This window comes from Camarhynchus parvulus, chromosome 17, assembly GCF_901933205.1.
Source record: "Camarhynchus parvulus chromosome 17, STF_HiC, whole genome shotgun sequence".
In the NCBI taxonomy this organism is placed as follows: domain Eukaryota; kingdom Metazoa; phylum Chordata; class Aves; order Passeriformes; family Thraupidae; genus Camarhynchus; species Camarhynchus parvulus.
In genome coordinates, this window is record NC_044587.1 from 4,133,017 (window position 1) to 4,160,945 (window position 27,929).

The 27,929-nt window shown below is 43.0% G+C and overlaps 1 protein-coding gene across 2 annotated transcripts; it reads left to right on the forward strand.

Annotated features, from left to right (window-relative positions):
* The first annotated feature begins 1,067 nt into the window (after positions 1–1,067).
* SETX (senataxin) lies at positions 1,068–27,720 on the forward strand. 2 transcript variants are annotated; one of them, XM_030961454.1, is made up of 27 exons: positions 1,068–1,115; positions 2,593–2,779; positions 3,967–4,147; positions 5,420–5,627; positions 5,798–5,907; positions 6,352–6,571; positions 6,725–6,844; positions 7,598–7,769; positions 8,345–8,435; positions 8,872–13,089; positions 13,920–14,019; positions 14,430–14,606; positions 15,215–15,444; positions 15,923–16,090; positions 16,204–16,360; positions 17,182–17,283; positions 17,704–17,816; positions 18,501–18,572; positions 18,840–18,989; positions 19,470–19,577; positions 20,249–20,436; positions 21,072–21,164; positions 21,757–21,921; positions 22,371–22,508; positions 24,820–24,907; positions 25,379–25,838; positions 26,070–27,720. In XM_030961454.1, the coding sequence occupies exons 3-27, from the start codon at positions 3,968–3,970 to the stop codon at positions 26,546–26,548; spliced, it is 8,307 nt and encodes a 2,768-aa protein (XP_030817314.1). In that variant the 5' UTR covers positions 1,068–1,115; positions 2,593–2,779; position 3,967; the 3' UTR covers positions 26,549–27,720. The 2 variants fall into 2 exon arrangements, with proteins under 2 accessions (XP_030817314.1, XP_030817313.1); XM_030961453.1 differs by lacking the exons at positions 25,379–25,838; positions 26,070–27,720 and adding an exon at positions 25,190–25,269.
* Positions 27,721–27,929: the final 209 nt, after the last annotated feature.

Genomic DNA, 27,929 nt, shown 5'->3' on the forward strand with positions numbered 1-27,929 from the left:
TTAACCAAGGAGGTGGAGAAAGGTGATGCTGATATAACTTGGGTCAAAGTTACAAGATGCTTATGTAGCTTAAGATAAAGGACACCAATATAACTTGAATCATTACTTTCTATATCTATATAACCTGAATCATAACTTCCTACACAATGCAATAGCCAGTCTATGGTTAGTTAGTTACTTAAAGCATAAATAAACAGAAACTTGCCAGGTGAATAATCTCAAAAACAGACAAGTGTAGCTATACTGGGAAGCACGAGGATGTACAAACAAGAAATTGACAAATGTAAAGCCAATTAGCCACAAAATGAAGAATTTAGACCAGTTAGATCCAGAAGGACCAAGGAACACCATAACTGCACATGGTCTGAAGACAAAGTTAAAAAGTTCAGATGAGAGGAAGAGCTTGAGGCTTCATCGAAGAAAAGCCCCAAGAACACCTAAATTGGGGAGGTGCAAAGCACCACAGAAAAACTATTTATAACCATGAGATAACATTATATATAACATCATCACATATGTGCTGGAGCTAATTTAATGACATAGCAACATCAAGGAATACTCACTGTGTAAATAAACCACAGCACCCGACAAGAGTGAGTGAGTGAGGTGGAGAAATCCCCCTCTCCTCCAGCACTGCAATAAACAAATACCTGCTCTGTAGACACCAGTTTATGGTGTTTTATTTCCAACCAGTCTTTTCGGCCATCACCTGAGGCGGTGCCCGGGCTGTAGCACGGCTCAGGCCCAGCACCGTCCGTCCCTGAGGCTGTAGCAGGGCTCAGGCCCAGCACCGTCCGTCCCTGAGGCGGTGCCCGGGCTGTAACCCCGCTCAGGCCCAGCACCGTCCATTCCGGAGGCTGTAGCACGGCTCAAGCCCATCCTCCTCCGTTCCTGAGGCGGTGCCCGGGCTATAACACGGCCCTCCCCCATGCCTCAGTTTCCTCGCCCGCTGCCTCTGGGGCCGCGCCGTCCCTTTAAGGCTTCTCCCGTGGGAGGCAGCGAGCGCCCACATCCGGCCGCGTCCGGAAGCGCGGGCAGCGCCGCGGCCTCAGGGCGGCAGCGGCGGCGCCGGGAGGGCCGGGCCGGGCCGGGCCGACCGAGGGGAGCGGCGTGAGGTGAGCGTGAGCGAGCCATGAGCACAGCAGGGACCGTCCGTTCGCCCCGCACCGCCTTGGAGCCGGTGCCGCGCCGGCGCGGAGCCCGCGCTCCCGCCGGGACGCCCTTTTGTGTCGGTCCCTCACGCCGCCTCAGGGCGGGCCGGGTCCCGCTTGGCGGGAAGGGGCAGAGGACACCGGGCAGGGCGGCCGAGGCGAGGGGGGCGCTCGGGTGGTGCTGCCGGGGCGCTCCAGGGGTTGGGATTGGGGTTGTGATGGGGCCAGCACCGGCACCGGGGCGGCTGCGGCGGCTGCAAATGCGAAACCGAAAGAGATTTCGGTGCTCGGGCGCTCCGTGCGCGGGTACCGAGGCTCCGCGGCGGCGCGGGCTGTCGGTAGGAGCGTTCAGGGCACGGTGCTGCTCGCAGCTCGGTGCCCGCCCGCGCTCCGTGCAGCGATTCCCTCGCTTAACGGACATAGGTAAATATTTACGCCTTTTACGAGTGAAAAGCGAGGCAAACATCCGCATTTGAATGACAGAAGGGATTCTCTTGCAAATCGTACTTACCGCTTCGTGAAATGTATTACTGCAACTGTTAGCCTAAATACCAAAGCAGTTCTTGAGTGTGAGCTGAACTGATTTCTGCTGATCTACTGAAACAAGGGATTTAAGGGTTAACAGGGAATTTAGGATAGTTTAGGGAATATATGTGTGAACATATGGTATTTGTTATTCTACTCGTACGGGACTGAGATAGGGGACCCTCCGAAGGATACCTGTTACCTATAAAATTCTGCTGAGCTCGCAAATAAGAGAAGCCCCTGATAAAAACTGCTGAGCTTGCCAGAAAATTCGATGCAAAAGCACTTGAGTTCGAAAGTTTAGCAACTATGAGCTTTCATCTTGTCAGGCCCCCAGACTCATTTAAAGACCACCGACTCAATAAAAAGGATAATTTCCATACCATGTGGAAAATGGGCGGGGATAGATACTGAATGTGTATAGGCGTTATAAAATATGCGTGATTTTTTTGTGAATAAATAGAGGTTTTGTGAATGTTGGGGCACGCAGGATTTGGGAAGATGCTCTCCCCCTGTGTCCAGCACTGAATAAAATACGTGCCTGCTTTACAACCTTTGGTTGTGGAGTCATTACCACCTGGAAAAAGGTTCTGTCAGGTGAGGGTTGGCCTCTTCTCTCAGCTAGTGAGTGGCAGGAGTGGACAGAGCCTCAGGCAGTGGCAGGGGAGATTCAGGCTGGGCATCAGGAGAAATTCCTTCACTGAAAGAGTTCTTAAATATTTGAGTATTGGAATGGGCTGCCCAGGGCAGTGGTAGGGTCACCATCCCTAGAGGTTCAGCTGGATGTGGCACTCAGTGCTCTGCTCTGGGTGATACAAGGTGGTGTTTGGTCACAGGTTGGATTCGGTGATCTCAGAGGCCTTTTCCAGCCGGACTGATTCTGTGATTCAGTGGTTTGATTTCTGTTTTGCTCTAGATCTTTGAAACACCACCGGGACTTGGTCACCAGGGGGTGGATTGCTGAGGATACGGCTCTGCCCTCTGCACTCAGGACATGTATGGCTGAAGGGCTCAGCCCCTTCCCTGGCTGCAGGGCAGCGCTGTTCTCCTTCTCACCATGTGACCTGGCACACCTGCACAGCAAATAGCTGCTTTTTTCAAAGGTAAATGCCACAATTGTTGGGTTTTCCCAGTATATGTGTATGTATGAGGAAACTTATGGCTTGGCTTTATCTGCTTTTTCAATGCTGAATAAAAGAAGTAGTTACCACCTTTCTTTTTGTGTATTTAGTTCAAGAGTTCGTGGTTTTGCAGCCTTCCGTTATCTGAAGATGTTTACAAGGAAGCTAGAAAGGAGCTGTAGTGGTAGGACGAGGGGAAGTGGATTCAAATTGACAGAGGGCAGGGTTAGATTGAGTATTAGGAGAAGGCTTTTCCCTGTGAGGGTGCTGAGACCTTGGCACAGGGTGCCCAGAGAAGCTGTGGTTGCCCCTGGATCCCTGGAAGTGTCCAAAGCTTGGATGGTGCTTGGAGCAGCCAGGGACAGTGGAAGGTGTCCCTGCCCATGGCAGGGGGTGGAACGAAATGATCCTTGAGGTCCTTTCCAACCCAAACTATTCTGTGGTTCCAGTGTTCTGTGGAATTCTTCAGGCTAGCAGGATCTGAGATGACTCCATTGCTGCTTAGTGAAGGATTTTTGTTTTTAGAGGAAAGCAATCTGTCGTGAGAATTTTAGCACTCTGTCTATAAAAATAACGAAGACAGGAAAGTTCTTCGTAAATATCCTTTGCTTGTGACAACAGGGATTTGTTGGCCTATAAATTTTAGTAGGAGATTAAGGAAAGAACCTAATTAAACTCTGGGCCACTAGACCTAGATTCCAGAGACACCAGTAAAATAATAGAAAGAGCTTTGCATTGTACTTCTGGAAATCATGCAAGTAAAATAATAGAAAGAGCTTTGCATTGTACTTCTGGAAATCATGCAAGTAAAATAATAGAAAGGGCTTTGCATTGTACTTCTGGAAATCATGGAGAGTTTTTTTTTAATATAAAATGATTTTTCACCCTTTTTTTTCCTAGTTTGCACATTTGACTACAGTGCTTTACTTTTACTGCGTGCGGTTCCTTCCACAGGCATTTTTTGTGCGATGTCCCTTTAATTGCTTTAATCTGTTTAATTGCTTGCACCTGGATGTTGTAAGAACGTCTGCATGGAAACTGCTAAAGAGTAACTGAAATCCTGACGCTCCCCACACTTTAAAATTGTCGTGGCTGAAAGGGAATATTTTGCTACTTGAAGGCTTTGGGCTTTAATTGCTGGTTTTTTGTGCCCCCCCCACCACCCCCAGAATGAGCACATGCCGATGGTGCACACAGAGTGGTGCTGACACCACCGAGTTCCTGAAGCGCTATGCTGCTCAAAGGCTGTCCCAGGAAGATTTTGAAGGCTCCAATGATGATCTCTGTTACTGCCTGGAGTGTGTGGTTGAATATCACAAAGCAAGGGAAGAATGTCCAAGATTGCATGAGGTAATCAGTTAAGAGATTAATTAAGAAGCCTCAGTGTAAGGGGAGGGGTTTTGTGTTATTGGGTTTTGGGAGTAGATTGTGTTGCTTTTGAACTGTCTGCTTTTTTCGTATGGAGTTGCAAACTGGTGATTGTAAAGCAGAGATCCTCTTGTTTTGCATATATTCAAATTAGCAAAAGCTAAACTAGTAGTTTTAAGTTGCTGACTAGATGCCATAGCTTGGACTTCTTTCATGCTGTAGATGGTTTGTCATCTGAAACAAAGAACATCTGCCAGACTAACAGCTCATTTCTTTAATGTGTTTTCTCTTTTCCACTGGTTTCTCTTCAGCTGTTGGTTTGTTCCTGTTTTTGTTTGCTTTCACTTCACTTTCACTTCACTTCACTTTGTAGTTTTCTCTTATGTTTGAATTTCAGAGATCAGACCTTGCCAGACTGTGCAATTAATCAAAAAATTTAAACCTCTTTTGTAGTCCTCCCTTAGTAGTATACAATTTTATATTTTAGGAGAGCATTTTATAAAACTTATATTATTAGCTTATTTCCCTTCTGTGTATGTAAAGTATGTGTTTTTAGCTAATTGATCATAGTCTAAAAGGTTGCTCTTTAGATTGGTCAGCTAGATTGCTCTGGAGTGCAATTCCATGTGTCTGGAAGTTCCATAGACTGGGAATAAGAGAAGTGTTTGGACCTACTGCAAGTTCCTTTTTGTGTCCATTTACTGCAGTGACTAAACTTGGTGTCTAATTGAGGTTTGGAGCAGTTACTTAAGATGAGTAAGTTAAGTGGGTGAATCCCTACAAATATCCAGCAAATCAGTCAGTCTCTTTGCATTTTTTGTATTCTTTTCCTTCCACTAATGGTAAAATCTGTAAGAAGGCAAGATTTTATAATTGCTTTTCCTATCTTCCTAAATAAGATCTTTTCCTGTATCTTGTCTTTCTGTGTATTGGCCAGTGGAACAAAGTTTTGTGACTAAAATAAGTATTGAAATGAATATGAATATTTAACAGAATTATGAAATTGCATCTGGTTTGAAGGCTGTTCTTTTAAAAATGACTTTATAGTCTCCACTTTGAAGTGAGATATTTGTGCTTTGTGTAGTTGAATTCCATTTCAAAGCTTTACTGTTTTGGACCATGAATAGAAAGAAACTTTTCAAAATGAGATTTCAAGTTTTGAACATGTAATTAATTATCTGTATGTGGTAATAAATGTCCTTCATCACTTTTTTCACAAATACACTTTGATTGTTGTTTTGCCCCACTGAACAGGACCTGTGGAACTTGGAAACCTCCCGCCTTGTTGCCCACATGGAGAAATCCATGAATGAAGAAACAGGAGAAGATGAGCTGTTTCTGGTTGATGAGCATGGGGAAACACCTCTATCTGGTTATGTGGGCCCAAATTTTGAGAACAACCTGCGAGTGCCCCTGCTGGAGATACTGAAATACCCCTACCTGCTGCTGCATGAGAAAGTCAGTATGTATCTGATCATATCCCTGTGGAAGGGACTGGTGGTGCTCCACTGCAGGAGGTGAAAATGAACTGTAGTTAAACTAGAGGAACAATGTATAATTTATTTTGATATAAATACACTTTTGTTGTGAGCCTGTAAATTAATGCTTACTATAACTATCTTACCCTTTCAGGTGAGCTGTGTGTAGAAGTGCTCTGCAGAATGGAACGAAGTCAAGACTCTTTTCAGGTGTTTGAAAAATACCCAGGAATTTATCTCTTTTTGGTACACCCAAATGAGGCGGTAAGTTCCTTTTTCTGTTCTGCTAAATCCTGGTTATGTGCACATGTTAATACTGAAGGGATTGAGTACTGTCTTGCATGATTTTAGAAAACTTGTGGTGCATTTATCTGTAAATAAGACTTGACCTCTGTTACAGTAAGCAGTTCTCTCATTAAAATATCTTGGTCAGTTACATGTAAATAACATAAAATTAGTACAAACCAACTGTTGCACATATATCCCAAAGAATTTTCTTTGTAGGTATTACCCTGAATTTTAGCTTCCTTGTCACCAGCATCATCTTGTGGATATAGCAAGCCCATTTCTAAGATTATTTTGAAGACTTATTTTTAATTATTCTATTAGTAAAAAAATGCTTTTGTCCTATTTGTAATAGCAGTGCTTCCTCTTACAGAATTTCTTTGTTCTTTTTATTAACATAAAACTATTTGTTTCAATCCTTAGATTCGTCGATGGGCCATCCTCACAGCAAGGAATTTGGGAAAGGTTGACAGGGATGATTACTATGACTTAGAGGAAGTGCTGACTTGTTTGTTCAGAGTTATTGAGTTGGGGCTTTTTGAGAACCCAGATATTTACAGCTCTTCGATGTTTGAAAAGGGTAAACTCATCCTTCTGCCAGCTCATTTGTATGATACAGCCAACTACAAGAACTATTGGCTGGGTGAGTATTTATGATCAGAAATGAGTTTGTGTAGTCTCCCATTTGTAAGCAGTTCTTTCAAGTTAGAGCTTGAAAATTTGTCAGTACAAATTCATAAGTGCTGTGTATTTTTTCAAATACATAGACAGGTTGCTTCTGTTTTTTCTTCTGCAGGAATTTGCATGTTGCTGTCCGTGCTGGAAGAACAAGCTATGGACTCTCTGTTACTGGGCCCAGACAAACAAAATGATTTCATGCAGTCTATACTTCACACTATGGAGAAAGAAGCAGCTGGTAACTAGTTTTGATGCTGAGATTAAGACAATTCATAGCTCATTTTTCATCTTTAGCAAATTCCTTGTTAATTTTTTAGTAGTGTAATGAGAGGTAATTTTACCTGAGATCTGTTTATCTTTTGAAAGGTACAGTGTTTGGGCAATACTGACAAATACTGAAAGATGACATCCAAAGTCTGGAGTGGAGAGGGGATGGTGGTGCTTTTGCTAAATCTGGCTTAGTCTGGGAATGGCCTTGTGACCTCAAGACCAGGATTGCCTCTTAAATGAGCAGATTTTTATTTAATTCGTGTTTATTGAGGGCGTGATATTTTCTTACATGGGGGAGTAAGAACACACTTGAAAGAACCAATTGCTTCTAGTATAACTGTGAAGTATAAATTAGCTGTGTAAGTGAAAGTGTAAATAACTGTGTAAGTTGTGCCACTTCTTAGCACACTCCTGCAAAAACCAGTGTGAAAGAATCAGTTTCACAGAGTGGGGAAATATCAGTATTATTTAATATTAATAATGGGCATCCAGGCTCCTGTTGATTTAAGACTGCATAAGGAGCAGTGTCTCTGTACAAATGAGGGACCTTGACTTTTTAAATTCTTTTTCCAGTAAAAAGTACAGTTGCAACTTACTAGAATACTTTTCTATTGATATTTTAGAAAAATCAATGAGAACCAACTCTTTCAATTTCCGCTTAGCCTAAGAACGTCCAGGACTTTGCATTTCAACCCTCTCCACTGTTCCTGTTGTGTTTCAGATGATTCCACTGACCCCTTCTGGCCTGCCCTACATTGTTTCATGGTTATTTTGGATCAGCTTGGGTCTAAAGTTTGGGGTCAGCTGATTGATCCTGTCCAAGCCTTTCAAACCATAATCAACAGTGTCAGCTACAACAACGAAATCAAAAATATTCGCAGTAGTTTTATGAGGTCAGTTCTTGTCAGTGCTGCTGTAATTTGTGTTGGGGGAGGGCGATGGCAGTTAAAAAAATATCATCTTTCCAACTCCAAGCAAAGAAAAGTTTAAGTAGATCCCCTAGAATTGTGATGTTCCTTCAAAAAAATCTATGTTCACTTCTCTTTGGTAACTCTGGTGTCTCTGTTAAACTCATTAGTATTTTTTTTCCTAAATTGGGAAGACTGTTAACTGTTCTGTGCTTATTTAGTGCTGCTACCAACTTGCACTGAAGGTTAATGAAAATTGCCATGTTCAAGGTTTGGTAAATTTGTGAGAATTCTGAATTTTCAGTAGATGGCATTCTGGGCATTTGTTCTACATAGGCAAATCCATGACTCCAATAGAAAGCTTCTTCCTGAGACAGTCACTTTTCCCAGCTCTTGCAAGCTGGATAAAACAAGCTCTACACTTATATGGTACCTTTTCACCAGTGTGTTTTATCACTGACAAGTTCTAATACTCATTTGGTATCTGAAAAGCAACGTCTCTCCTGAATTTCTCAGGGTTTTAATTGTGTGAGTCTGTAGTAATCTGTGTTTCTTTTCAGGACAAAAGCTGAACCAGACTCAGACTATGGTGATGACATGATGTCTTGCAGTCAGATTGTGTATAATTATAACACAGAAAAGCCTCAAAAGGTACTAAACCAGTGTTTTATATTCCTTTTCTTTGAACTGGGGTCACTTAATGATGTTGTCAAGAATAAACATTTCCAAGTGTGGTGAACTCTTGATGTCAAGGTATTGCATTTATGAAGTGTCTTTTAAAGGCTTTTCATGTGTTTTTTATTATCTGAAGTTAAATTATGTCAGCATGATGTCTTTGAATAGTTCACAATGATTTTTAAAGGAACTACTACTTCACATCAATTTCATAGGTAATGTTTTAGGAAATTAGATCTGTGTGCTCTTTATTTTTTGCATTTTTTAATTACTTACATTGGGGTACAAGAGCTGTTACTGTTTAATGCACAAGTATATGAAAGGAAGTAGCAAAAAAGCTTGGCTACAAGAAAGCTGCCGTATTAAACTGTGCATATCACTGAGGCTGTTGTGTGGTGGATGTATTTTTCAGGACACTGGCTGGAAGGCTGCCATTTGCCCAGAGTACTGCCCCAACATGTATGAAGATATGCAGACCCTGGCTAACATGCTTCAGTCTGACATTGGCAGAGACATGCGTGTCCATCACAGCACATTCCTCTGGTTCATCCCTTTTGTTCAGTCCCTCATGGATCTCAAGGACTTGGGCGTAGCCTATATAGTAGAGGTCATCCACTACCTCTGCTCAGAAATCAAAGATATCCTCATCGAAAGATTCCAGGAGTGCGACAAAATCTCCGAGTTCTTCCTCCTCATCTTGGTGTCCATTGTTGAGCTGCACAGAAGCAAGAAGTGCCTGCATTTGCTGTGGATCAGCTCCCAGGAGTGGGTGGAGGCAGTGGTGAGGTGTGCCACGCTCCCAAGCAGAGCCTTCACTCGGTGCAGCGAGAGGGCTCCGGGGCTGTTTGCCAAGGGCTCGGCCGCGAGCTCCTTGCAGGGGCCCAGCTCGGTGCAGCACGCCTGCGTGCAGCTCATCCGCAGCCTGCTCAAGGAGGGCTACCAGATCGGCCAGCACGCCCTCTGCAAGCAGTACCTGGACAAACTGAACCTCCTCCTGCGGGGAAATCGAGCTGTGGGCTGGCAGCTGAGCAGCCAGGAAACCCAGGAGCTGCAGATGTGTTTAAAGCAAGTTATAAGAAGTATAAAGGGCAAAGCGCTGAGCACCTCTTTGGCTGGAGGGAGCAGTTCAAGCTCAACAGCTTTGCCGAGTGTCTCTACAAAGCAGGAGAGGAATGTGTGTGATGATGGATACAAGACGAGTGGACATGAGAGGAGGGACCTTTGTTCACCATTTGTCATGTCAAAGGAAGGCAGAGATTGTCAAGAGAACCCTTTCCATAGGAGAAGGAATGCCTGGGAAGAGGAATGTCGAGATGCATGCAGAAGCTCAACATCTTGCACATCCACAGAAGGCCTCTTGATGAATATTAAAAAAGAGCCTAATGACTTCACAGATCAGGAGTTTGTCTTCCCACAGAACTCTTTGGCAACAAAAGTATGTGGGAAAGTTCAGGAAAATAGGAGCTCTGACCTTGTGGCAGGGAAGTGCAATATGGATGATCAGTGCTTCAGTTCAAATACCGAGCATTCAGATTTCAGGAGAGGCAGAGAGTTAGAAGTGAAACACAGAGCAGAATCCAAAACACCACCGTGTCTGTCTGCTCAGACTCATCTTGATTCTCCATCTTCAAGGAGTTGCAAAAGTATGCAAGAGACAAGTGCAAACAGTGTGTTCCAGTCCAGACTGGTCCCCACTAAACAGGAGTCCAAGGAAGCATCACTGGATTCCTCTAACTTCTCTAGAAATGAAGCTGGCCTGCAAGGGAAGGAAGATGACAGTACTTTGCTTTTAGGGCGTGATGACACCTCGCTGAAAAAAGTATCAACAGAAGAAAAATCAGGTCCATCGATACTGTCTTTCTTTAAGAGGAGCACTACCGTGCAAACTTCAAACCAGGAGCAGCCTAATTTAAATGATTTGGATAAATACGACTGCAAAAATCAATTTTCAGAGACCTTTTGTAGGGATAAAATTTCAGCGTGTGGTTATTTTCCATTTAGCTCTGAAAACAAGAGGGATGTGATCAGGCCACTGTCAGTGAAGCATGAATCAAGTGACAGGTTGTTTGAGTTTTCAGAATATTTCAGGAGGGAAAACAGTTCAGTGGGGAAGAAAGAGGAGAATTTTGTGAAGACGGTTTCTGAGGATGATGATTTATCAGACTCCCAGGTTGATAGAGAACTCAGTAAATTATCTTTAGCTGCTTATGCCAAAAGTCTTAATTTTCCCATTGCATCCAACCAGGAGAGCTCAGTGTACCACAATGTGTCTTGTGATATTAAAAGGAAAGTGAAAGGTTCTGTAAGATCTTCCAGCGAGGGCCAAAGTACCAAGTGTCCCAGTGGTGGAGATCGCCCTAGCAATCAAGTCATTGTAATTTCAGACTCTTCTGATGAAGAAAAAGGTGTGGCTGAGAAGGAGGAAGCAAAAACCAAGAATGAAAATGTGTGTGCAGAGCCATCTTCAACTTCCAGCAGCACTTCTGATACTGACCCCAAAAGAGAACCAAAGTCTCCAGGCTCTCCCCTGTTACTGGATGACTGTGAGTCTCAGTACTTTGAATTTGAAACAGAAGATGAGGTTTTTTCGGCTTGGCAAGATACTCAGGCGTATGCTGTGGAAGCAACTCAGGAATATAAACAAGATCGTGTTTCACCAGCACCTGAGACAAGTAATTCAGATGACTGCCAGAATGATAACTTAAATGAGTGGGGCTATGATCTGCCTTACTTTAGTGATGACTCCATGGAAGTGGTAGCAAGCTCAATAGGAAAGCAGACAGAAGATACTTCTTATCAGAAAGAAGCTGATGATACTAAAGAAGCGACTAATTCAACCTTGGAAGAATCAGTTGGCAAGGAAGAGGCAAAAGGTCAACTGGAGAAATGTGCAGACAAAGATACTGCTAAAGGCTTCACCCTGGACTCAAAAGTGCCTGAACCCACCGCATCTACATCTCCCATCTCATTAGCTTCAAAGTTGGCCCTGAAGAAGAAGAGCACAAGCCCACAGAAGATCACAGCAAAATGTAAATCAGCACTGGCTGTTCAGAGAAGTCCTAAAAAACCTCCCGTTGTTAAAACAGCCAAAAATAAAACACCACTCCAAAGCACAACAGAACGTTCTCAGCCTGGCAGGTCGATGCCTGCTGTGGTTCCTCCAAGGAAGGTCCGGCAGAGCCCTGCTCCAGCATCAACTGCAGAAAAGCTTGGCCTAAAGAAGGGTCCCCGCAAGGCGTTCGACTTGTCCCAGCCCTCCCTGGAGAGCCTGGCTCTGCTGCGCAGCCACGGCAAAGCTGCAGGCAGGATTGGAGTCACACAGAAAAAGAGAACCAAACAGATCGAGGCTCAGCGTTTGTCTGTGATAGGTAATAAAAAACTGCTGGCCTGCCAAGACCGACAGTATCTAAGGCCCAAAAGAAGCGTGAAAAAATTTGCAGGAAGTTTGGAGAGTAGAAACAAAGTTACCAAAACGTCTGCAAAACCTGTGGAACAAAAGCCTCAAAGTTTTGAACTGGCAGCTATTAAAGAATCTGTTGAAAACCAAAGGGAGAAAAAAAGAGAAGAGGCTGCTTGTCCTTCTGCCAGTGAGAGAAAATTTGAGAGCCTCTCTGTGGAGGAGGTGGCAAATTCCTCTAAAATGCCTCGTTCTTCAGACTGGAACGCCAAATGGGAGGGTAACAGTGTCGTGGTTCCTCCTGTCCCTATGGATTCAAGTCTCTCTTCCGCTGTACTTGAAGGTGATAAAGATGAGTCTTCGGGAAAAGGTTGCACTGTCCTGCCTGAGTGTGAGATGAAAACTTCAAAGCAAAATGGGTGTAAATCAGATGAAAGCAGTGACGAAGGTGACGATAATCTGTTTTTAACTCAGTTAGATCCTGTGGATATGGAGTTATGTTCTCAAGAGGAAAGTGTTCAAGATGCTGCTATAGGTAGTAAGAGCCCAGAGGAAATGGATGTTGATGAAAGCCTTCAGCAGAATGAACTCTCAGCTGTTGCGAAATGTGAGGACAAAGATTGTATGGAACAGGTGGAAAAACCTGGAGAGTACTGCAGTAAACACGCAGCCACCAGCGCAGGGGCAGATCATGTGTTTGCCAAGCCTTCTTGCCCACCACCTAAAGCACAAAAGCCTTCCACTACCAAAATCTTCAGCTCAGCAAGTTCTTCACGGAACGCAGCCTTCAGCAAAGATCTGGAAGACGTCAGAAAGTTTCCCCCACCTTCAAAAAGCAAAGTGAACGCAGCCAAACTGGCGGTGGTCAGGCCACCGCTGTATCCAAAACCTGCACCAGCAGGAAATCCAACGTCCAAATCTCCAAGTTTCCAACCCCTTAGTTCTAGTAATGTTCTCCAGTCACAAAATAAACACTATGACAATGCTTCAAATATTACCAGAAGGCCTGGCCGAGAAACCTCCTCCTCTTTTCTTGGCCAGCAGCGCGATTACAGCATTTTTGTTAACCAAGTCCTAAAATGGACTTATGAAATGTTTGAAAACTTCATCTACTTTGGAACTCCAAATCATCTTCTGCAGACCATAGTAGCTGCTGTTCCTCCCCATTTTCAGGGCTACAATGAGTATTTTGACACATTTTTTCCCTTGATGATGCTCAACGCCTTTGAAACAGTAAGTAGCTTTCTGCTTTTTGGTTTGGTTTCATCAACACTGAGAAATTTTACCAAGAGATTAAAACCTGGTTTATGTCCTCTATTTACCTTTGAAAACATTCAGATAGAGATCAGAATAGAGGAACAATTTGGGGTAGATAATCCAAACAGCTACGTTTAAGACTGGGGATGATCAGAGTTACTCAAATCAGTGAAGTGTTTCTTTTTTCCTGGTGCATGTCCACAATAAGAGGAGAGACAAAGAATGTGGTTCCTCTCTCTATAGTGTATAAAGCTCAGAACAGAAGTCTTTAAGAAACTGAAGTCTTTCAATGACAGAGGATGAAAACCTGGTTCTAGTTTCTGTTGAGAACTTGCATGAGAGGGAAGGTTAATCTAGGAAGTATTTTTATTTATTTAAGCTTAATAGTCTTTATTGGTTTATACTTAGTGACAAAACAGTGTTCCTTCAATTAATGTCTGAATGCTTTCAAGTTCAGTCATTGCATCACTTCTTCTATAGAAATAAGGTAGAAAATAAAGCCAATGCCAGGTTAATACTGATATTTTAAGGTGAAAATGCAATCAGGGAAGACTCAGAGTAGTTGTGAAGGAGTTTAAGAAAGTACATGAAATGGGTGAGTGGCAAGGAAGAACTTTTGTTTGCCCTGTGTATTTATATGTAATGGATATGCTTATGTGAAAGAAAAGAAATGAGTAAGACTCTTGATATATTTAATTGACAGTCTTATAGTTTTATTTCATTTATTTGCCCTTTGAGTCATGGTAAGCTTTTCTTCTGATACATTAAACCCTTCAAAGTATTATTGTTTCCTTTTCAACATGTAGCTGGCACAAGAATGGGTAGAAAACCAGAAAGTAAGAGAGAAAGGTTATTACTTCTACTTAGAGAAGTTTTCTGCTGACATGAATACAGCACATTTTACAGGTGAGGGTTGTTTTTTTTTAATCTGATTTTCAAGTAGATGATGCATTATAATGAGCTGGTAGTTAGAGGCAGAGTTTTTTGTTTGCTTTAAATATAGAAAGGATTCCGATTTGCTATTCTACAGAATGCCTGTAAGAGAGCCGTGTATTTTACAGGGAGTTTGTGCCTTCCATCTCTCTCATCTAGGATTTTTTTTTTCAGCTTGTTTTGATAAAGTTGTCCTTGACTTGCTCTGTTTTGGTACAGTGCTGTGCTCAGGCTTAAGAGTGCAGGATGGAGTTAAAATTTTCACAATAATCTTCTGCTATAGTCTTTAACAACTTCAAAAAGTTAACAGTACTTCTGCAGTCATGTAGAAAATGTAACCATTTTCTTTTCAACCTTGTGATTTTAATTTGTCTTTTGGATAGCTCATCTACGAGAGAGCGATTTGGCAAGGCAGCTTCACCCGAAGGAGGATGACTTAATCCTTTTGAAGGTCCACAAGGAGAAGGACACTTTTGGGGAAGAAAGTCGTACGGAGTACCACACAGTGAATCATGTTGGCCTTGTGACATGTTTTGCTCGTGCATCTGTCTCTGCAAATAGTGAGTAGCAGGGCTAAAAATAAAAGTGGGGTCCTTCTTGGTGCCATAAAATGCTTCTTCATAGCTGGCTGTTGGTAATTGTAATGTACCACGGGCCTCAGGGGAAATGGAATTGTTTTTCCTCTGTAGCAGGTCTGTTCCATGCTAGAAGCTTTGTAAAAATCAGAAACTGAAGCTGCAGCCCTGCTGTCCATCATTTTTCTAGAACTTCATGTAAAAACAATGAGTAAATGCCCTGCACGCCTCTTAGGATGGTATTGCCAGGAGATAGGAAGTGCCATGAACTTCTGTGATCTCTCAATCTAAAATTGTCACTGTCTTTGGGAATTGAAACTCTGAGTTACCAGAATTTCCAAGTACCCAGAACCTGCCTTTTTAAAGCAGGGATCGGAGTAGTTGTACAGAGCACTGGCTTTTTATTTGTTTTTTTGTTTTTTTTGGTGGGGTAAGGAAGTGTTGGGATTTTGAAAGAATTCATTGTTGGTTCCCTAGCAGAAGACAGCATCTTTTTCTGGTGAATTCATTGAATAACTTACTGGAGTATCTTTCAGTTAATGATTTGGATAGTTTTTGAATTAACAACTTGTTTTTTTATTCTTCTTTAACAGGACAAAAAGAGCAGCAAACTGCCTGTCGTCTTACTGTACAAACCCAAGGCAATTTGTCATTCTTCATCCATAAGCAAGTGAAGTGTGTGGTGGTTGGCTCCCTGGTGACCACACACAGAAAATTCAAAGGTCTCCTGCTGCTGAGCAGGAGCCCCCTGGTTAGACCCATCATAAATCCAAGTTACAATGACTTCTGTCCCAGAGATCTGCCTGTTGCCTCAGGGAGTGCTGTAAGTTGTACAGCTGGGAGTGCCAGGGTTAACAGAAAAAGCTTTTGAGCCTCATGAGTTTTGCAGGTTTGGTTTTTGAGTTGACTAAGAGAAAATAGCCGTGTTTCAAAAGCACCGAGACACTCCCCTCCTCCGAGTTGCCTGCTGGAGTGGAGGAGACGAGCTCAGGTGTTTGTGCTCTGTTGTTATAGTGAGCTTCCAACTGCTTTCAGTTTTCCCTTACTGGGGAATTTTCAGGAAATAAAGCACAGGATGGAAAAGGTATTGTGAAATAAAGGTGTGGGGAGTGAACAAAACCTTTGTTACAGTTCAAGTGAGGATTGGGTGTGTGTCTAGAGCAAACCTAGAATCAAAAGCTTCCCTGCCCTTCCAGCTTTTGAGTTCTAGCTAGAGAGGTAAGGACATTCTGAAAGTATAGAAAATTGATGTGGAAAGTGTGATCAACACAAATTCATTATTTTTTGCTCTATTCCTTCAGGTTTCATATATGAATGAATACAATGAAGATCAGAAGAGAGCCATTGAGACAGCTTATGCCATGGTAAAGCAGCACCCTGGACTTCCCAAGATCTGCCTTATCCATGGACCACCTGGGACAGGGAAATCAAAAACTATTGTAGGACTCCTGTCCCGTGTTTTGAGAGAAGTAAGTGATCATGGTCATGTGCTGGGGTTCGCTTCAGATGAATGTACAGTCTGGCTTCTCAATCTCAGGTGAAAACAGTCTAAGGAACTTGTTTGTTGTTAATTAATCTACAGAACACTAGGAATGAGAAAACAGCTCGGAAAAAAAATTCCAAGATTAAGCCAAACCGTTTTCTAGTGTGTGCACCATCAAATGCTGCTGTTGATGAACTCATGAAAAAGATCATCATTGCATTTAAGGAGAAATGCCAAAACAAGCAGGAGCCTTTGGGTATGGTTTGTTTTTAAATTGTTTTAATGTTAAATGGGCAAAACCTGGAGGTGGAACTGAAGCAGTTGATCGTGTACTGTACTTGCACGCTCCTCTGAGCAGCTTCTTCCTCTTGCAGAACATGACTGCTACATCCTCTTACATTGTTAACTTTAATGTGCTTTTCTGAAAGGTGTTTTGTGAGGTTTTTTTAAATAAGTTACACTTTGTTTTGTATAGACATGAACCCTTTCCTCATACTGTTCATTTAAGTTCATACTCTTTGGGGATTTGAACACAAGTCCCTTGCCTTTATTTTGAATAAAATTGGACTTTGTGGGTCATGGGAAACAGACTGGTGAAAATTTTGATATGTCTAAGCTTCTCATTTTTCCTCCTCCCAGTTTGTGACTAACACAAAGTAGATGAATTCTGTTAAAGACATCTAGTTTGTGTCAAGGGGAAAAACAATCTGCATTGTAACCAAATGTTATTTTGGTATTGACTTACCAGTTGCATTACTTGATGGGACTCAGCATTGTCCAAGTTAGGAATTCTGGAAGTTTTAGATAAACCTGAGAATAAGAGGTAGTTTCATTAATTCAAAATAACATTCTTAATGTTAGCCACAACTAAAATATGAGCAACATCTTTAATAGGGTTTGGAATAACTGAATTTTTTGTAGCTGCATTTAAGTACAAGTCAAGTGTTGAAAATTCCAGATAATTAGAAAAGCCTTGTTTGATATCCATGATGTTTTATATTTTTTAAAATTGTCATAGCAAAGCATAGAGACAGTTGGAGTAATTTAAGAGTATTTTGACTCTGATTTTGTAAACAGGAAATTGTGGTGATATCAAATTAGTGCGACTTGGTCCTGAAAAATCAATCAACAATGAAGTGCGGGGATTCAGCCTGGATAAGCAAGTTGAACACAGAATGAGTAAGTAACATGGAAATCAGACTTTTTTCTTCATTCTCCTCTAAGAGCTTAGTGATGTTTTCCACATGGAATTATGTGTCCTGTAAGAAGGAAGATTTTTCTAAAATAGTATTTCATAAAACATTGTTTTTTCTCAGTCCTAGTGGGGAAGTGGCAGTTTATGTATGAGCCAAGATCTAAGGAAAAGGAAAAAAATTAGCAAAGTGACCTTTTTCTTAAAGAAATTACATTGCATACATGTTAAAGCCGTCATTTTTGAAGCAATGCAGCATTTGAGAGGTACAATTGGAAGCAATTCTCATTGTCATCATTGTACAAGATAAAACTTGAATAGAAAATGGGAAAACACAGCAAAAAATGCATTTGTCCAATTTGCAGTTACTGTAACAGCTTTTCTGTTCCTCCTTTGGTTTATTACAGAACGAAAGCCAGGTGACTGTGACCAGGACATTCAGAAGAAGAAGGAAGCTCTGGATCAGAAGCTGGACATGCTCTCTCGAGAGCGCGCCATGCACAGATGTGAGAAGAGAGAGGTAGCAAGACAATTTTTAATCCTCTTTGTGGTTTTGTGTTCATAACACAAATACAGCTCTGGTTTTTGGTGTCACTGTCTCTTCACCTACTTTTTCAACCAATGGAGAAGTTGGTAGCACCATGAGAGGGAGTGGAGAACTTTACATCAGGAATTTTTTTGTTTATTTATGCCAGTATTTCCCACTGGTTGATCATGCCACTTGTTGCTCTATCATTCAGTAGCCTTCACTTGGTTCTGTCACTAGTTAGATTTTAATGTAACCATATTTATAAATCTTAATGGTTTAAATTGATTATATGTTTGAAGCTCTGGTTTTGTTTCACTGAAAATACAGGAAGATACCTCATGATCTGAGATTTTGGAGTATGTGTTGCACTTGAAGTTTTCCTTTTTTTTTTTTGTCTTAAGAATCTGGCATTTATGCCAAGTGAGAGATTTCTGGTGATAAACCATTTCTCAGTTGCACAGATATGTAAGATGTGGTGTTGTGTGTTGCAGTGCCTAAATATGGGGACAGCTTTCCAAGAAACTGATTGGCTTCTTCAGACACATTTGAGACTAAAAGGCAGCCTGATCAAGTCTATATGTTTAGGAAATTAATTAGGGCATGAGAGGGAAAAAGGTATATGAGGGAAATGGGTGGTGCTAAAGGTGGTTCCTCTTTAATTTTTCCCCCATCTAGAGTCAAATGTTAAATGATGAAATTGGCAAACTTGCAAAGGAGAGACAACAACTCGCTTCTCAGCTAAAGGAGGTAGGAGAATTTATCTGTAATAAACTTCAGCTGATGTATTTTTTTACCTGGTGTCCTTTAATTGTGGTGAAATTTGGTTTTGATTTAGCTGGGAGCATTTATAAAGTAGTGGGTAAATGGATCAAGGCCATAAGGTGAGTAAGTTGTGACAGGCAGCTGTGAAATCTGGGTGTGCTCTGGCTGCGTATCGGGAAAAAACCCAAACAGGAACATTCACTGTTGCAGTTAAGGCTGAATTTTAACCAGGGTGTCCTGTTGTGCTTGAAGGTTCGGGTGCACTCCCAGAAAGTGCAGGCAGACATTATCCTGGAGTCTGACATCATCTGCTGCACGCTGAGCACCAGCGGGGGGAGCCTGCTGGAATCGGCCTTCTCCCGGCAGGGCCTTGATCGCTTCAGCTGTGTCATCGTGGATGAGGTCAGTGCAGTGTGGGCCACTGCAGCCCCTGCCACCTCCACACCTCTGCCCTGTGCTCTGCTTGGCCAGCCTGGGGCTCTTTGGCTGCTCCTGCAGTATTTGTTTGTTGCCTGCCCTGTCGCCAGTAGAACCATGAGGAGGAGAAAGAATAACTTGTAATTGATTCTTTTCCTGACTTGTTTGGTGCTGTAATGGCAGACAGCTTTTATATAGAACCACGCTTCAGCCATGGTTTTTTGCTTTAGAGATTTCCAGATGGTTTGGTTATATTTATATCTGTTTGGAGAGCTTTGCATATATAATAATAAAATAAATCTGTTCGTGGTTTTTTACTAGAGAAAAATCCTTCTTTTTCCTCTTTTTAAATATTTTTTTTAGAAGACTTAAAGCATTTAAGTTATTCTGGTTGTGTTACAAGAAATTTAATGTATTTCCCTGCTTTGCTTACAACTTCTTTTGTCCTGTTTGCATATCCAAAAGGCAGGGCAGTCCTGTGAGGTGGAAACACTGATTCCACTGATCCATCGCTGTAATAAACTTGTCCTGGTTGGAGATCCCAAACAGCTCCCTCCTACTGTCAAATCAGTAGTAAGTGTTCAAGCTCTTTGCTTTTTTCTTGCCATAGAATGGATATGGTTAAAGAGCAGTATCTCTGGAAAATATTTAAAGAAGGGGGGAAAGATTTCAATGGGGCAATACAAACTTTAGGCTGGGCACTTGGTTTGTGAGGGATATTGGGTTGTGGCAGGCTCTGTTTTCTCATTTTGGGAGCTTCAGTCACTACCCTATTCCTTAAGTAGGATGAAGACTTGCTTGTATGGGGACTTGCTGACCCTACAGCTGTTTAAGGATGAATATATAGGAGCACATCCTTGTCTCCAGCAGCAAGGGCTGTGTTAAACACCTGGTAAAGAAAGGAGGAAAGCCAGGCTGCCTTCTTTAGAGGGATAAATTGTCTAGAGGTTGTGTGTTTATTTAGCAAGATCCCACCTGGAAAGTTTTGCTTTTCATTATGGTTGAAGAATGTTGTGAGTGACAAGAAGTTGTCTTGTTAAAGACTAGACATGAAAATTCAGATTTGTGCAGGTCGCCTTTACTGAAGTAATACCAACACATGTAGCAAACTGAAGCACGAGTTGTTGTCATTTTGTCAGCGATTTAGAAGTTTAAAACACCAAATTGACTTTCAAATTCACCAAAACACTCTGAGTGGTGAGGAATGAGATCCCAAATGAAGTCTCCTGTTCTCCCTGTGGCAGAAAGCTCAGCAGTATGGCTATGACCAGTCTCTGATGGCCCGTCTGCAGAAGCACCTGGAGGAGCAAGTGCAGAGGAACATGCTGCACAGCCTGCCTGTGGTGCAGCTGACAGTGCAGTACAGGATGCACCCAGACATCTGCCTCTTCCCATCCAAATATGTGTATGGCAGGACTCTAAAAACTGCCAAGTGAGTAGCTCTCTATTCTCCTTTCTGAGCAGAGGGTATTTCAAAGCAATTTTTTTTTTCTGTCAGGGTGTTCTTGTGAGTCTAAAAATGCTTGAGGTTGTGGGAGGGGGAAAGATGGTTAATGGGAGAAAATGTGTATTCCATCTCTGTTAGTGCTGGGTGTGATAGGTGAGGTAAGATCCCTTAAAATTATGCATACAGAGTGCTGAGAATTCATTTTAGGCCTCAATCTATTTGGGTGGCAGGAAAAGTTAAGGATTCTGGGAGGTAAAGAGCTGAAAGTTACAATCATTAAGTGGTTGAGGTTGGAAAAGACTTTTAGTGCCATGAGGCTCACGTGTCAACCATTTCCACCATTAAATCAAGTCCTCACTGCCAAATCCATGTGACATTTGAACACTTCCAGGAATAGTGATTCTCATGTCCTGGACAGTCTGTTCCAATGCTTTACAGCCCTTTCTGTGAAAAAAAATTCCTTATATCTAATCTGAACTTCCTCTGGGGATACTTTAGGCCAGCTCCTCTCTTCCTGGAGAGCTGCTTATGTTTGATAACCATGATGTAAATAAATGGAGTATAAGTTCTTAGAATTTCTTAGTTGTATGGTTGCCTAGTGATAAAAATATTATTTCCAGGGCAATAGAGGAGAACAGATGTTCTTCAGAATGGCCATTCCAGCCCTACCTGATTTTTGATGTAGCTGATGGTCGTGAGGAGCGAGACAATGAGTAAGTCCTGCATTCTAATTCAGCCATAGTTTAGGTTTTCTGAGAATTGATTGCTTACAGAAGAGCTGTGTTCTCTCCTTTGTTGTTCCAATATGCATCAAGTAGCTAGAACTGCATTTTCCAGCTGATAAGATTTAATTTCGCAAAAAACAGAGGTTTTCTTAAATCTGAAACTGGTTTTAATCCTGGTTTGACTCACTGTTAGATGCCAGGAAATGCCTGCAGTCTCTGTTAACTTTAGTAAGAGTTTGAATTTCTGATTTTATCAATGACTTCCCTTTCCCAGGTGCACACTGAGGAGATGCCAGGAGGTGGCAGGCTCAGTCCTCCCCTTACCAGTTCTGTAAGGAGAGCACAGCTGGAGGTGCTGAGAGAATGTGGAAGTGCAACTTTTCACTGCCTGCACCTCCCAGGCTTGGTAGCCCCTCCTCAGGGTCTGCTTGCCAAGTTCTTTGATCCTCTGTGTGAAAAAAGCTGTAAAAGTTCAAAACAGGGGCTGTGACTCAAAATTCCCCAACAAACTGGCCAAAGCATTGAAGTGGAAAGATCTCTCAAAGGTGTTCTTGTAATGTTCCCATTTTGTCCTGTGCAGCTCTTACAGCAATCCTCGGGAAGTGAAGCTGGTGATGGAGTTAATTAGAACAATTAAAGAAAAAAGGAAGGATCTGGGCCTTCGTCGCATTGGAATAATTACCCCTTACAGTGCACAGAAAAAGAAAATCCAGGAACAACTGGACAGTGTGTTTAAGAATAACAGGTAAAGAAACCACGAGCTTTCAAGTGGATCTTGGCTCATGCATATTAATCCTTTGTTTATCCTCTTAAATAATGGTAGAAAGTCTCCAACTTCTTTCTGTACTGCTAGAATTTGCACTTGGTTGTGCCTTTAAAGGGGATGCGTAACCCTTTTGCTTAAAACAGGTGTGGTCTCTTTGTGCCATTCTTAGTTATTGCCCACATGCTTTGATTATAGTTCAGAATAAAAAAAACTTAAAATTCCATGCTGTGTGGACCCAAACAAATTTTCAGAATGATGCTGATCTCAGAAAAGTAAATTCAGCTGTAGGCTCATATACTGAAGGAGAAACTTAACCTGGTGGTTTCACATGTGAGCATTAAGGATAGTGTTTAGGCTGTTAGCATCAGTGTGTTGTTTAAAAACCCAAGTGAGAATGACCAAGCTGCTCAGTTGTGTTTCCTCCCCAGCCCAGGAGAAGTGGACACGGTGGATGCGTTCCAGGGCCGGGAGAAGGATTGCATCATCGTGTCCTGTGTGAGGGCAAACAGCTCCGAGGACTCCACTCCACCACATGTGCAGGCAAACAGCTTCAAAGGATCCATTGGGTATGTGGCTGCAGGGATTTCCAGTCCTATTTCCAGGGACACTGCAGAGAAAATCATATTTTTAATAGGACTGGTTAGAAAGTTACAGAGAACAAGTCACTTCTACCAGGCAGTGAATAAAGGGTATCTCAGGGCAGGAATTGGAGATCTGAGATGTCTGAGCAAGGGGGACAGGGAAGTGCTGGTGGTGTGCTCTGTATTATGTGCTGATCCCTTTGCACAGCTCCCTTATCCTGCCACTGCCTGGATTTGGCAGGGTTGGCCTTGGGATCTTGGCTCTTTGCATTATTACTGCAGCAGTTATTGTTCTTGTGGCTCTTGATACACCTTGTAACTTCCTGCATGCTGTTCTCAAAACGAAACCTACTTTCCTGCTAATGTCTGTAAAATTCTTGTTAGTTGGTTGTGCATGTCACTTGGAATGTAGTGTAGCAGACTTGGATCTGGGATTTGTGCTTGCCTTCTAAAATGGGGCAGATTAGCAGCAAGTCTTAACTCAGAATTGCAGATTTCTTAATTTTATGGGTTTTTCTGTCTGAAACAGAAGGAACTAAACTGAGTGTGCTGTTTACCCCCAGAGCACTTAGAGCAGTTGCTGAGTTCTGTAACTTGTGGATCATTTTAGTTTAAAAAATGGTAGTGAAAATATGAAATATGCCTTCTCAGAGAGAGTTCCCTGCATTCTAAGTTAAACTAGCAAAAATCTGGTCACATAAAAATCTTTCTTTCTGCACACAAGTTTCACTAAGCTGCTTATGTTTCTCTGATACTCATTCTCTGCAAGAAAAATGGCTTTTAATTGTGCTGATTCACTTTAGGAAGAGAAGGAATCCAAATCTTATGGTAAACAACAAATAATACCTTTTGAAGACTTCTTAATCTGATTGATTGAGTTTGGGAATGGAAGGCAGCTGGAACCTGCCAGTTCTTTTGGCTGACACGAGATTTAACCTCTGCCTGCTCTTTCAGCAGGAACTTTCCAGCTTACTGTGTTCATACATTAATATATAAAGGTTTGTATATTCAAGCTGTGCCAGTGCAGTGCCTTAGCAGCTGTACATGCTGTTGGCTTGGACATATCTGTTTCAGGGTCAGGTGCCCTTGGCAAGGTGTGATGGGATATTTGCCACACCCTTACCTATGATCTTGTAGCCTGATGAAGGATTTTGTTCTCCAGGTTTGCTAGTCCAGCATTAAATTTACTCTGAAAGTAACTGGGAGAAGAAAACTCCAAGGGATGACAATGGATTTTTTCCCCCTCCTTCCTGGGAAAAATAACCTTCTTGTCTTTCAGTTGTAAAAGCTGTCAGGAATATTTAGTAGACTTTCAAGGTCTCCCCTTTTTCATTTCTCAAGACCTAGAGAACTCTATCTGTGCTGCTGGATCCACTCTGCTGTCAGCTTCTGCTTCTCCTATTTCCTGCTCTGTCCAAATTTTCTGAGGTGACTCTATGGTTTTTGCAGTCTTCACTGCAGGGTTGTGAATTTGCTGCAGATGAGGTCTCAGTGACTACAGAGTCAGGCATTGATAGTGAACCTGGTTAAATTAGGTTGGACTTTTGAATTGTGGATTTTGTTAGTAAAGAATAAGCTGTGTGGAAGCTTTTTCATTAGAGAAGAAATAGTTGGTATTAGTCTCACAAACCTTTTCTTGAGTCCTGATAAATGAATGCTAACAGAAATCAACTTTTAAGAATACACTTAGCATTTGTTTAGATTTCAGTAACTTGGATTGTGATCCCTGAAAACCAAGCTAGGCAATTTTCCTAGTGCAAAACTAGATTTCTGCAAGGATATACTCTCCCCTCTTGAAGCATGACAAAGCAAAAGTCTGCCTTGATGTGCTTCCAGTGCAGGTCACCTTTAAAATAAAATATTCATGTGCAGTGTTCAGTATTTCAGTAGGGTGTTTTCCCATTAATACTGCCAAATATTATTAATCTATTTCAGTTCGAGTCAAAAAGAAGCTTAAAGTCTTGATAGGTGAAGTGAGGTTGATGTCCTCAGTACTTTGAGGAACGTTTAAGGAGCAGGGGCTGGCATTAAGAGGGGATTTGCTCTAAGAAAGGAAGCAGCACTGACAAGAGCTGGAAAGAACTGGAATTCCCTGCAAGGACTCAGTGGTGAAAGAAAGAAAACACAATTTATGCTCAGCCTTTCACGTAAGGCAGGGCTGCTGCCTCGGGGTCTGGGCAGGAACTGCTGCTGTTAATTTCAGTGACATTTCATTTTATGTCCTTTTTCTCCTAACCCTTTAAACCTTCTTGTGGAACAAGCAGTTGAGGAGCTTAGTTTTTGTCTTGTCACTCAGGTTTCTGGCGAGCCTCCAGCGCCTGAATGTCACCATCACCCGAGCCCGGTTCAGCCTCTTCATCCTGGGCCGGCTGCAGACGCTCATGGTAGGTGCAGTGGGGATGGAGAGGGCTCTGTGAGCCACCCCTGGGCTGGGGGACCGAGCAGCACCCTCAGACTACTCCAGTTTGTGCAAGAAAGTGAATTTTGTGTCCTGCAGGGTCTCTGGGTTTTGTGCTTTCCCGAGGGCGGGAGGGGGTTGTGTTAGTTCGCCACTAGGGGGCGCTAAAGCCCCGCGCCTCCGAGGGGAACCCCTGGAAATTGAGAAATTGAGAAATTTGTCATTTTTGGAAATTCTGATGGCTCAAAGTGCCTTCCCTGTGTTACAGCAGCCAGAGTGTCTGTTGCTGTTTTGCACCTGAAACATAAGATTCTTCCATTCCAGAAGGAACATAGCATTGGTTTCCATGACAGTTGTGTCAGGTACCTTGATTAAAGAGGTTATACATCCTCTGACACCTCTGTCCATTTGTGTTGATTTCTTGCTGGTAACAGGGTTTTTTTGTTTCTTTTTAAAGGGAGATGAAAACTGGAATCACTTGATTCAGGATGCTCAGAAAAGAGGTGCCATTATTAGGGCAACAGAAAAAAATTACAAGAAAGAAGCTCTCAGGATTTTGAAGCTCAGGCCACCAGCACAGCCCCCACCCAAAGGAGGGACAATGACATCTCCTGTGGTGCAGGCTGCTTCTTCCAGTGGCAAGAGGAGCGAGCCTGGAAATTCTGGGAACAGCCCACGGGAACTTGCTGCTGGCCCTGGCCATGCTGTGCCCCAAGGAAGCCGAGGGCCCACACAGCCTGCAGGGACTGCAGCTGCAGATTCCAACAGGGGCAGTGCTCCTGCACCCTTGGGGGCTGCAGCTGCAGATTCCAACAGGGGCAGTGCCCCTGCACCCTTGGGGGCTCCAGCTGCAGACTCCAGGAGGAGCAGTGCCCCTGCACCCTTGGGGGCTCCAGCTGCAGACTCCAGGAGGAGCAGTGCCCCTGCACCCATGGGGGCTCCAGCTGCAGACTCCAGGAGGAGCAGTGCCCCTGCACCCTTGGGGGCTCCAGCTGCAGACTCCAGGAGGAGCAGTCCTGCACCCTTGGGGCTCCATGATCCAGTCCCACCCATGCTTTAGTGTGCTTGGGCTCCAGCTGAAGGCCACCATGGGGCTCATAATAGATACACAGGCAGTGCCTCTGTACCCTCAGGGACCCCATCTGCAGATTCCAAGAGGAGCAGCAGTGCCCCTGCACCCTCAGGGGCTGCAGCACTTGGTGCCGTTCCAGAGAAGCCCCGGGACCCCAGGCTGGCCAGCCTGGCCAGTCGAGCTGAAGCCAAAGGGAAGGAGCAGCCCTTGAACAGCCCTCGGTCAGCCCCGAGCACACCAGGATCAGCAGCACAGCAAGGCCTGCATGTGTCCTCAGCTGCCAGGGATCAGGTTTGCAGAACAGAAAATGCCAGGAAGGCCCAGCAGACAGCAGGACAGGGCAGTGTGCTGCCCCCAGCCCCTCCCTCAGCCCAGCACGAGGGTGACCGGAGAGCAGCCGTGTCCAAAAGCGGTTCCAGAGCCCCCAGGGAGGGAAGTCAGAGCAGTGGCAGTGAGTGGAACAAAGACTCTCATGGTTTGTCAAGGAGACCATCCCAGGAATCACCAGAGAACACAGAATCAAGCTCTGCCAAGAGAAGAAAGTTCTTTCACTGACTTCACTATCGGCTCATTACTGAAAATCTATTCCCAGATTTCTGTCTAGCAAGGACTGTATTTTAAATTATTTAGCACAGCTGGAACTCCCATCTGTTGATACCACTACTATCAGAGGATCTCTTTCCCATCCTGTCCCTAACTGTGAAGGGATTCAATACCTGACAGATGGTACCTTTGAGGTTTTGAAAAGAGAAGTTGGGTAGCTGCATTGCTTGGAGGAGCAGTGGGCTTAGTCATCTAGGAAGCTGAGGTTGTAAATGTTTAACAGTGTATATTTGTACAGTATACAGAATTATTTTAAGATATTTGGCAAATATATAGCCTCTTGGTTTTTTGTGTAAATGCTAATGTCTTAGAGATGTAATTTTTTTATGAAGAACCAGAGTAAAGCAAAAACAAAACCCAACAACCCAACCCCAAAATCCAAAAGACAGACTTCTTTTCCCTTTGCACTAATATGTCTGATTTATTTCATAGCAAAACTGAATGTTGCAAATGTGGTACCAGTGGTTCTTGCTAGTGCTCCACTGCTGCCTCAGGGAAGAGCAAGGCAGATGTACATTGGTTGAACAGAGAGAATTCTACTTATTTTGTATATTTTATTGCCTGTTTTTATAGGAAAAAAAGAGTTTCTGTTTATACAAACGTGCCTTGAGTTTTGCTCTTGCTGCTGCTCTATCAGTTGGAATCCCTCTCTTGTTGCAGGGACAACACAATCTGCAAATTAAAACCTGTGAGGTCTGTTTGGTCCCACTGTGTCCCTGTAGGGAGGAATCAACAGCACTGTGGAATCTTGGTCCAAGATCTATTAACAGTTATTGCTAATATCACTTGAGTTTCTGTATGGAGATTTTGGAGATCACAGGGATGAAAAGGGCAGGTAGATCTTTCTAGGTGTTACTGCTGGATTCTTTCCACTATGCTGGTGAAGAACATGCAGCCAGTAAAAGAGGATGGCAAAAAACCAAATTATTTTTAAGAAAACCTTCCTCACATCATAACATTTCACAATAAAACTGGAATTATTTCTGCTAAGAATTCCTTTGGGTCGCTGTGAAGTATCAGTGTCTGTTTTCTGGAGCTTGTGTGTGTCTCAGGAGGTGAAGAGCAGCATTTCACATGCACTGAGTTTTGTGTGGAGATAACCTGAGGGTGCAGGGCTCAGGGCTCGAGGAGCTGCAGGGTGGGTGCATGGGGTGGGCCAGGTTGTGCCATCTCCAGGTGTGTTCAGGGACAGCCTGAGCAGGAGTGTCCTGCTGTCCCTTGTCACAGCAGTGTGGCAGTAGCCTTGCTGGAGCAAGTGAGCCACAGTTTTTAGGCAGCATTTTCAATTTTTGTTATTGCAGGGATAATTCCAGCTTTGTCCTTTGAGCCTCCT